The sequence below is a fragment of the Thermobia domestica genome, chromosome 1, assembly GCF_964235325.1.
Source record: "Thermobia domestica chromosome 1, izTheDome1.hap1.1, whole genome shotgun sequence".
Classification (NCBI taxonomy): domain Eukaryota; kingdom Metazoa; phylum Arthropoda; class Insecta; order Zygentoma; family Lepismatidae; genus Thermobia; species Thermobia domestica.
In genome coordinates, this window is record NC_137454.1 from 205,305,396 (window position 1) to 205,316,754 (window position 11,359).

The 11,359-nt window shown below is 37.4% G+C and overlaps 1 protein-coding gene across 1 annotated transcript in view; it reads left to right on the plus strand.

Annotated features, from left to right (window-relative positions):
* LOC145693182 (exportin-4-like) overlaps positions 1–7,179 on the plus strand; it is a 102,083-nt gene extending 94,904 nt beyond the window's left edge. Inside the window, exons 21-22 of the mRNA XM_081768954.1 lie at positions 2,250–2,342; positions 6,882–7,179. Of these exons, the coding sequence (XP_081625080.1) occupies positions 2,250–2,342; positions 6,882–7,076 (288 nt within the window). The 3' untranslated portion in view covers positions 7,077–7,179. The remainder of the gene's footprint in view (positions 1–2,249; positions 2,343–6,881) is intronic.
* Positions 7,180–11,359: the final 4,180 nt, after the last annotated feature.

An 11,359-nucleotide genomic window follows, 5' to 3' on the forward strand; every position in this document is an offset into this window, starting at 1 on the left:
AGCAGCGGTATTTTTTTTTTTTTTTTTTCATACCGCACCGAGGATGATGATAGTGAATCATCGTATACAATTTATTTTTATTTTAAAGTTCCCTTAAAAGTGGGCTCTCTCAACGATTCAATATGCTTCCAATATTATCATTAAGCATTTGTTAGAATTGAGCATGAAATTTGTTGCTCTTAACAATCATAATATAATTCTTCTGCTAAGTTTCAACAATGTTATTGCAAGTGAATAAATTATATTGTTAGAGACATAGTACTGAAGTTTTAATTGATACCAGAAAATAATTAATTTAACTCAATAGAAGGAAACTAAGTATACATGGACCATCATTTGATCAGTGCGCAGCAAAGATATTAATAGCTGATGAGCTATGCTTGACTTAGCCACCGACGCAAATATATTGTATAAAACTGTGCTCCATATTCTGCAGGACATTCTTGGATATCAGTAAATCGCAGCACGTTGAATACTCATGAAATGTCTGAGGTGCAATAGTGGCACCATTGTGTCTTTGCACAGTACTTACTGGAACGGTACCAGAGGAAAGATGAAGAATTTCTAGAAACAGTCATCATTAGAGATGAAATCTGAGGCTTTCTCTTCTACTTACCAGACTCGAAATGGCAGTCAACTGTATGGAAGCAGCCCAGATCTCCTTGTCTAAAGAAAGTTGGTTGTGCACAAGGCGGTGGTCACTGGGCTGTATAATGGTGCCTATGGTGGTATACTGTGTATGCAATACCTGAACGATAGATAGTAAATACTGCATACTAATGTCATTTTCTGGTATTCCACCTTTGTGTATTACTTAAGAGAAGGCGATGACATCTGTTGGCAGTAACTTCTATCGTCTTGCATTTCAGTGTGTCGAATGACACTTCTGACGCTATAGTGTCTCGCCGTTGGCATTGGTAAATATTGAAGTATCTGCCAATCTCGTTTGAAGTTAGTCCGCGGGATTGTGACGTTCTTGGGAAAACGAAAGAGCTACTGCATAGGAAACAGCAAGTTCCCCGAGAAGCGATTGTTCTTGGTATAGGAAGATACTTCCATATCATTAGCAGATATGAGTGCACTGATACTGTATGACAACTTCCACAAATGTGGGAGGTGGTGAACATAAAGAATGATTACATTGTAAACATAATGGTAGTTTTCACGTGAACTTTGTTGGTTTTTCACACACGATTTGTTTTATTTATTCCTAACTGTGTTTCATAAGCAACTTGTTTTTTCATTAGAGGTCAAATAATATTCAGACTAACTAATCGGTGTTCTGTAATAATCATGGCTATATGATTAGCGTACGCATCTTTGACTCGGGTCAACGTGAATCAGTAGTCTTGGTGCTGAAAGGACGTTAAACCCAAAATAACTCAACTCGAGAGACCCGAATGTAGGTCTTCGGCTCATGTAGTCTCGGTGTTGAACGGGACTTCAAACTTTATTCATGTTGTTGCTACTAAACTTAAATTGTGTTTCTTTCGTACCAGTCGTATACTCCAGTGTATGTTGCGCTAAAGTGAAGTAATTGATTGATTTAAAAGTGTGTATTTTGTACGTTCCTCTGGTCTAGCTCGAATTTCCCCAGTAATTATCAAACAGTATTAATTGTACTTTAGTTCGGATGAAGAAAGCAATAAGTTGGTTTTGAAACGCCATGAATTAAGTAAAGCAAATCGTGATAGAAAATGAAAACTCCTTACAGCATGATGTAAACAGTATAAGCTTTCAATGAGAGATTGAGACATTTAGTGATGGAACTTGCATAGAAATTGTCGTACATTCAGGAGTGGAGTATTACGAGAAATTGTTCACGTGTTACTGGTAAATTATATTGTGTACAGGGTCGGATCCAGGTGAGGGGGGTGCACCAATAACTACCAGTAAATTTGAATTGAATTGGAATTTTCTAAATGCCTTTAGGCATCTTTGGTGTGAATTAGGAAATGACCTGGAAAAGCTAAGTGTCTGTTCTCGGTGAATCCTTTTATTTCAACTTTTAGAAAATTGGCTTAAACTACTGGTTTTGCAAAACTTCCCTTAAAGTGCACGTGCACCTTTGCACCCCCCTAAATCCGGCCCTGATTGTGTTTTATATATATATAATGTAGTTGATGTACGGTACTTTTATATCACATTAATAATGTTTCTGCTTCTCAAAAGAAGTTTTGAAATATTTGTCATATGCAATGTTTAAATAATATTGTAGATAAAATCCGACTCTTACTTCTTTTTATTAGGTCTTCCTAGATCTTCTGCTGTCTCAACAAATTAATTCAGATCTGCTGTTTAACGCTAGTACTGCATTGTACGTCCTCATATGTTGTTACAAGGTAAGTAATAGGAATTTTGTTCTTTTTATCCGCTTGGATTTACGTAAGTCTCTTAAGTCACTTTCCTATAATGTCGAGCCAGACTTTGTAAAATTTCGGTAAAGATAAGTTAGTAAGTGTAGCGAGTGGTGTTGCCATTTCTGGCTTTGAGAAGAAAGAAATAATTATATATACGTATGTATTTTCAGTGCCGTCTAGTAGTAATGTTCAGAGCGAAATTGCAGCTTATTGCTTGCCGGAGTTACACGGGTTTAAGTAGCACAGTTTATCAGTTTACAAGCGACGTCCGTGCGAACATTTCGCCAAAAATTATATTTTTCTAGGAGGGGTACATTTGTTCTCTTTCTGAGACCATATGCTCCTGCAGTCAAACTAAGGATACATTACAGAGTGAAAGGGTTTTGCGTTTCCGATAGACGAATTAACAATGTATTAAATCGTGGTAAAAGTTGCATTCCACAGGAAACTGGATTTTGAAAAGGGATACGAAAGAAACACATTGATGATAGGCAATTAGAGTCAGCGAAACGAAAGTAAGATTATATCCAAACTGTTCCAAAAATCTCGAATGTGTAATTTATATGTATCAGCCAGCACTGATGTAGTTTTGAGGCTAACCAATAAGTGATATGAGTAGGGTGAGATGTGGATTCGCACTCAACACTATCCACAGTCTTGGCGTCTGTCATGTTAGATGTAGATTTAGAGTGGTTCCAAATGACTGCAACATAATAAGTTAAGCAGGTGGCAAATCGGAATTGGAGATTGAGTGAAAGGTGTAGGTATTACAGCGAACAAAAGTGCATTGATATTTCCAATTTTTCACGTCCTTGATCGGTAGACAACCAACAATTCAGAGGGAATTGCTTGGTTGAGAACTAAGTAAGGCGTTCTACAAGTGTTCTAGTTCAAAAGATGTCAGTGTAGCAAAATAAAAAAAATTAAAAAAGTAGAATAAAATCCATGCCTCTGCAACTAATAAACAATCGGGAAGAAGGCATCGTTTAGTATCTACAGAGTGATTGATATCATGAGCAAGGTACAAAGTGATCTTATTTAACGCAAATAAGTGTTTTCGTATTAATTACGGCATAATATGACTCAATTTAAGAAGAGAGAACGAGAAAGTTTAGTGCGGTGGTGCGTACCTTTTATTTTAAATGTATTATTTTGCTATTAACTAGTTATTTTCCTCATGTTTATGAAAACTAAGTAAACAAAAGATATAAAACATAATTTTTTTATCCATATTGTTTGGTGCAAATACTATTCTTCAGTAAAACACTCGTCGGGCACGATGACCATTTCTGTATTGAACTAGATATGCACTAGATTAGCTTTCTCCCTAGTAAAATTAAATTGTCTTTAATATTCCTTGTCATATTTGGAAACCCCTGTCTCGCATCCGTTTACACTTACTGTTAGTAATAACTTCTCCAAATCTTTATTTTCATTAAGTTAGTGGCAACACTTAATGGAAATGATTCCGGCAAAAATTAAAGTTTTATCGCTACAAGATAAAGGAATAAAATTTAGCTAATATTCTAATTCTTGGGTACAGTAATTAGAACATTAGGTAAGTTTCTTTCTTCAGCATGTAGTGATAAAATTTTAATTTTTACTGGCATGACTTCCTTCAAGAACTTCCACTGGATGAACTTGAATGATAATGACAATTTGTGCAACTAATAACACCTGATATGTATGATTAAGGATTTAGTAAAATAATGGATACAGTTAATGAATTTTCTGTTTTTTTAAAGAGTGTATCTCTCTTTCAGAACAGCATGAATTCAATATTTTGTATAAATCAAAGTTAAATGTGGGGTATACGATAGTGTCTGATGAATCTAAAGTGGATAGTTCGCGAAACTACACTCATGCTGAAAAATTAAGGATAATTGCAGATTGTGGTACTACACAACGTGGCACTACACAAAACTGGCGCTAATAGCATAGGCACATAGTGAACACAACATACGAACAAACGAAACATATCTATACCACGGTATTGGTGATATCCACGGTATTGGTGATATCCACGGTATTGGTGATAAGTTGAGAAACACATGTGCTACACAACGCCACTGTTTCCTGCACATGTACACAGGCCGCACAATGGCTTGGCATACTCTGGATCAGGTGGTCGAGCAGCTGCTGAGGTATAGCCTCCCATTCTTGCACCATTGCCTGTCGGAGTTCCTGAAGTGTCCTAGGGGTTTGAAGACGTGCAGCGATACGTCGACCGAGAGCATCCCAGACATGATCGATGGGGTTTAGGTCTGGAGAACAGGCAGGCCACTCCATTCGCCTGATATCTTCTGTTTCACGGTACTCCTCCTCGATGGCAGCTCGGTGGGGCCATGCGTTGTCATCCATCAGGAGGAAGGTAGGACCCACCTCACCCCTGAAAAGGCGAACATACTGATGCAAAATGACGTCCCGATACACCTGACCTGTTACAGTTCCTCTGTCAAAGACATGCAGGAGTGTACGTGAACCAATCATAATCCCACCCCACACCATCAAACCACTACCTCCATACAGATCCCTTTCAAGGACATTATGGGATTGGTATCTGGTTCCTGGTTCACGCCTGATGATAACCCGGCGAGATTATGATTGGATGATTATTCAAACCATACCTGGACTCGTCCGTGAACATAACCTGGGACCACTGTTCCATTGAGCATGTACTGTGTGTTCTTGACACCAGGCTTTACGGGCTCTCCTGTGAACAGGGGTCAGTGGAATGCACCTTGCAGGTCTCCGAGCGAATAAACCATGTCTGTTCAGTCGTCTGTAGACTGTGTGTCGGGAGACAACTGTTCCAGTGGCTGTGGCAAGGTCCCGAGCAAGGCTACCTGCTGTACTCCGTGGTCGTCTGCGGACACTGATGGTGAGATATCGGTCTTCTTGTGGTATTGTACACTGTGGACGTCCCGTACTGTAGCGCCTGGACACGTTTCCTGTCTGCTGGAATCGTTGCCATAATCTTGAGATCACACTTTGTGGTACACGGAGGGCCCGTGCTACGACCTGCTGTGTATGACCAGCCTCCAGTCGCCCTATTATTCTACCCCTCATAACGTCATCAATATGTGTTCTTTGAGCCATTTTCAATACCAAGTCACCATTAGTACGTCTGACAACATCTGCACACTTACACGCTGCACCGTACTCTGACATGCACCAATACACCTCTGCGTATTTGGACTGCTGCCAGAGCCACCGTGCGACGACCGCACCGAATGGTCAAATGCACTGCATGGTCATATCCCGAGGTGATTTCCAACCGAAAACCGTCCACCAGACCGTTGTTTCACCATGTATCCGCATTATCCTTAATTTATGAGTACGAGTGTATGTCACGCTATTACTTTCTAAATAATAATAAAAATATTGCTTTTCTCAACAAGTATTTTAATAAAATTGAAGTTGATATAAGTTTAATATGAAAAAATTTACAACAAAAGACTGCAGGGAGAAAAGCAAGGAATGTCACATAATTGTGGGGAAAAAAAAGCTAATTTTGAGATGTGATGGTCACTTTAGGTATCTTTCTGTTGTGACAGAAAGATGATTATTTCCTGTACTGTTCCGTAGTTTGTGTGTGAAGGAGCATTTGTATCATCGTTAGTAAAAGACAGACAACAATAAGTACAATTGGCAAATTCTCACCCATTAATTGTGCCACGTATACAATATACAGTAAATAGCAATTTCTTCCAGCAACATGAAACGGCCAATTATTGTTGACACCAAACGACATACTTTTTAGCACTATAGAAGTTCGTTTATTATTATTATTTTCTTGAAATATACGAATGAAAATATACTCTCATCCATAAAATTTTGTTCAGCTCGATCCATCAACGACTATATATATATATATATATATATATATTAATTTTAAATTAATATTTGAGAGTTAATGATAACTGTAAGCTACATCTTATTAACCATACCATGATTGTCATCTTGCTAATGTTATAATGAAGAATTTAAAGTACCAGTTTCACTTTTTCAATTACCGATTTAGTATTATAAAAAAAAATATTGGCATAGTTGATTTTCGTATAACATTAATGTTTATAGTTTACAAGGAAATTAGTTTTTCTCTCTCTTTTTTTTTTTTTTTTTTCTTTCCTTTCGAAAATTACTAATGAGATTTTGCATTCACACATATCATTGTGGTAAGCTCAAGAAGGTCTATCGATTAGTATATGTTTCATTTTTGGACATTTTCTGTTAAATGTATTGGAGAATTGTTTCTCAACATTTATTGGTGATGACATTCCTTGCTTTTCCCTATGGTCTTCAAGAATATTACTACCATTCGTTGCTCAGTATAAATAACTTAGTTAACTATATTATCCTTTCAAGAGAAACCTAATATTTTCAAGATATTGCTTATTCCATCGCCAATTTGTTTCAAATTGCCGAAAACTTTAAAGACTCACCATTGTTCTCTTTGAATTATTCCCAATTATTCCACTTTGTACTTACGAATATAATGACGTATTTATTACTTTTCAGGATTTGTATCAAGAATTGGTTCAGAATCTGCTACAAATGCAACAAGATCCATTGATAGCCCAGAGGCTGGTGAAAGCCTTTAATGATCTTACTGCTAATGTTCCATTAAACACTGAAAGACAGAACAAAGCAAAGTTTAGAGATAACTTTGAAAAATTTATTGTAAATGTTCGTGGGTTTTTACTTGTAAAATAAGACTGCCATCTGTTTGCTATATTTTCCTAAATAACGCATTTATTTGTCATGTATTTTGTATATTACGCGTAAAAATAATTATAAGTTGTCTACTTTATTCTTACTAATGTGTTTTATTTACTTCTTATCTTGCATTTAAAATCCATGTGCCTAAAATATATGGTATGATTAACTGAAGTCCGTTTGCAAGCAAGTCCTATTTAACTGTCATTTATATACAATGTAAAGGCATCCATGATGAGTGTTTCACAGCATTTGTGTTTAAGAAGAAATCACCATAAACACTCAAACATTTATTCCAGTGTGTCACAAATTTACGAATAGGATCCATATAAAATTCAGAAGGTTGGCGTTTGAACTATTGACGGGTGGCCCTCACGACGTCATCTGAATGAAACTTCTGACCATTCTACACCTTATTTAGAGAACCAAAGATGTAGCACTCATAATTTAAAAGGTCAAGGCTGTGGAAAGTGTAACGCAATATTTCCCAATTGAATCTTTACAATAAGACTTGAATGTGGCGTGTAACATGAAGACGGGCATTATAATGTAAAACAGCTACCTGAGAAGTTCTATCCTCAATCAATTACCTGTCAACAGACGGACGGACATAGCCGTTCTATAAGACTTACCTTCTTCCTAAACTTCTGTGTACCATAGTCTGGAAGTATAGAAACTATTGTTGATATCTAAGGTAAACGCAAACTGTACAATTCTAGTTGTCCAAAGGGAAAATAAGGATTATACTGTTGAAGAAGAGCGCTTTTCAGTGATGAATCACGAATTCAGCTTTACTTTTTCCGCAAGATTTGAATTGGTTTCGCATCTAACGAACAAGTTCTGTTCTCAGCAGTTCAAAGTGGAGACTTGTCTGTTTATGGCTTGGAGTGTGTTTCCGGCAGACAGTTAGATCCTTTGCTTCATCTAGAGCATTATGAACTTAAATGGGTGTTTGTACTGTTTGAGAGATTGTATTGCCTTCAGTTACAAAACTTCATGGGGAATAGTTTGTGTTCCAGAAAGACAACGCCCGATGTCATAAATCTCCTGCAGTCATACAATCAGGAACAGTGAAATTCTTGGCTACCAAACATCCCGACTCGGTCGTATTGAAAGCTTCTGGAGTTGTATTGGAAGACGACTGGGAACAGTAGTAAGCTTAGCGTAATAACTTAGCCGAGTTACTACTGTTTAAGACGTGTTTTGGCCCGGAACTCCTCGAAATTTGACTAAGGATTCCTAATTACGAAGGAAATAGAACATAATCCGCTTTTATCTAATATTCTTGTAAAACAGTGTATATGTGTATTATAAAGCTTTAAGCTGACACGTAAAGCTTCCATCTATCTGTTGTAGTCTAGGTCAGTCCCATATTTACGTACGACTCCAGGAGCTTGGGTCCATGGTGACAACTTTCGAGGGGCGGAAGAGGCTTTCAACGAGGTACAACATTAAGAGAAATCTATACTGAAAACAAGGTTGTACCCCATCTCAACTTTTTTTTTTTTTTTTTGTTTGTTTGTTTGTTATGACGCCATTGGCACTAGAAGATGGTCAGGCTAATGTACATTGGCTGCCAGCGTAATCAGTGCATTTGGTTCGGCACTTCCATCCCGTTACTAGCGGCTCAACGCAAGCCAGACACACCATATTTTATAAGTTTTTAGTATTTTTTTTCCCTACACATAACAAAGCTATTTATTTAATCCGTTGACAATAAGTACCACGACAAAAAGAAACTCTTGCCAATTTTATTCGGTGAGAAACTGAAAGAAAAAGGCATTAGCCACTATTGCACTATTTAAATAACATATTGTTTAGTACCTCTTCCTCTTCACCTCCGTTGTGATGATAAATAGTCTAAGGCAGGGGTTCTCAACCTTTTACACAAGCGTACCACCAAAAGCGGCTCGCCTACCACAGGTTGAGAAACCCTGGTCTAGGGTATTTGTGCTGGTACAGGAAAAAACTGGTAGAAAGCTAATTATTGCTGGAATATGTTCTTTAGGATCTCTTTATTTACTGGACAAAAATCCCACATGGATAAATCCAAATGAAATCGATCAATTTCCAGGTCAGAGGTTGCTGACGAAATTTATTTATTTTTGAATTTTTTACCTAAGATTGTACCACATTTAGGGAGTTGAAAACGGGTATTAATTTATTTTTAAGCCGCGCAGGTTTGTGGCGGCCATTTTGTGTAGGCGCCTGACTGTATTTTGCACTTTTCAGAGGATTCCGTTAAATGCTGTAACTTTTTAGGTTTTAAAGATTATGGGGCTTATGCAGAGTCGTTTCGACGTATGATTAGCAACATACTAAAAGCCTAACTACTGCAGGAAACATGTTAGTCGAACTCTTTAGTAAGGCACTAATCACGTGTTAGAACGGTCTCTGCATAAGGCACAATGAGTTCAAACCAAAATCATATGAATGATAATGGAATGGACAACATTCTGTGTTCTGTCCACATTGAGACGTACTTTAGAATGACGAAAAAAAGAAGCTCTGAGGTTGAGGTTGGAAACCTAGAAATGACCATTTTGGAATGTACATTTTGAAATGAAATAAATAAGACTCACCTTCAATTCTTTGTCTACATAGAGACTAGATAGTAAACAACGCCCCAAAAAAGTTTCAGATCTGAGAACCTTATACTTGATTCTTGGAAATTTTTAAACTTTGCGGATTTTCGAATATCGTGTATTTTCACCATCAAATATCTCAGGAACGACACAAGTGAAAAATGTTAAATTTGTAGAAAATAGACAATAGTTGTTCAGTAAGAAGTGGGTAAAATTGCATCACTAAGACTTTAGTAGTTTCTGAGTTATAAGTTGTTGCGGTGCACAGTGGTTCAGAACGAGCAAAAACCTGGTCAAAACCTATAACCGTTTATAACAATGTGCAAAATGCTTCTAATCCCTCAAATATGTGAAAATTGTATATTTATAATACTAAGAATTAACGAACACGTTCATCGTTCGGTTGCGCTAGCCTTATGTGCAGGAGAGAGTTTGTAGGAAATGTTTGTAAATACTGATAAAGTACTGCGTATTGGTATGCATTACGTCAGTACACACACACAAAAATCTGCACTACATTCATGCATACAAGTCTTCATTACGCTCACACACACAAATGAAAAACAAGAATTCATTTTGTAAACCACATTTGTAAGTCAATCATCACTGTCACTATCAATATCGCTGAATAAAAATGGAATGCCTTCATTCTTTTGTTTGCTAGACGCCACGTTGGCTCCTTATGCTCCATGCTTCGACGTCTTTAACAGCATTCGTCCTTCATGTCACAAGCAACGTCTTTTCTTCCCGGTAGTCATGTGCCTAATACTTGAAAGAAAGGGATCAGAAGTAATAAGGAGCATATGCAGCATATCCTGATTCGTAATAGTGTGAGAGAATTTTTGCTCTAAACTGCTTCCGAATCTCATGTTTTCGTGATTTCAATAGTTCCTTGTGCTTCCTTCGAACTTGCCATGTCTTGAAATCGAGTGTATAAGCAATATAAAGGAGGCACTCAAAAAATCGTATGTACGCATGTAACACTGACAATCCAAAGAGAAATGTGGATGTGTCTATGTCTTTCATAGAAACTCTCTCTAAATCGTTCATTTCTTTGGGAGATGCTTTGCAAATATAACACTTTGAAGAGATTTGTTGTTCAGGAGTGCATTACAACTTTTCCATCTACCATAGTGAGAATGAGCTCGTGATGCACAGTAAATTGGAATCCACTGACATTCACAGTTGATAGGTGATCTTGAATCTTCTGTTCGATGCACTGGACTTTTTCAACTTTTTTCTACAATAAAGCTTGAGATTTAATTTCTGCACTGACATCTGAAACCGTAATACTTTCATCTGACGGGTAACAACTTTCTTTGCCTCGAGTAATTGGTGATAACTTGGACAAATGTCTGCGTTGCGTGTTTTGGCACCAAGGCGTAGACAGTTGTATTGATTTTTGGTTAACTTACGATCGAGAAGCAATGCAAGCACCTCTTCTTTGGTGCACGGTTTAAGTAAAATACTCTGGACCTTTGCGCTCATAAACGCTTGTCTCATCTTACGAACTCTAGTCGAAGTTGTTTCTGTCACCCCACGAAGTACTTTTTCTGCATCTTCTTGTTCTGATACCCGAAGCCTCATTTTGGCAGCAAAAGCCAGTTCCGACGTACTTGCAGATGTACGTAAATCTTCCGCTTTCCTCCGTTTAGTTATGTCAATAGATTCTCCGAAATCCTTCGATGGACAACC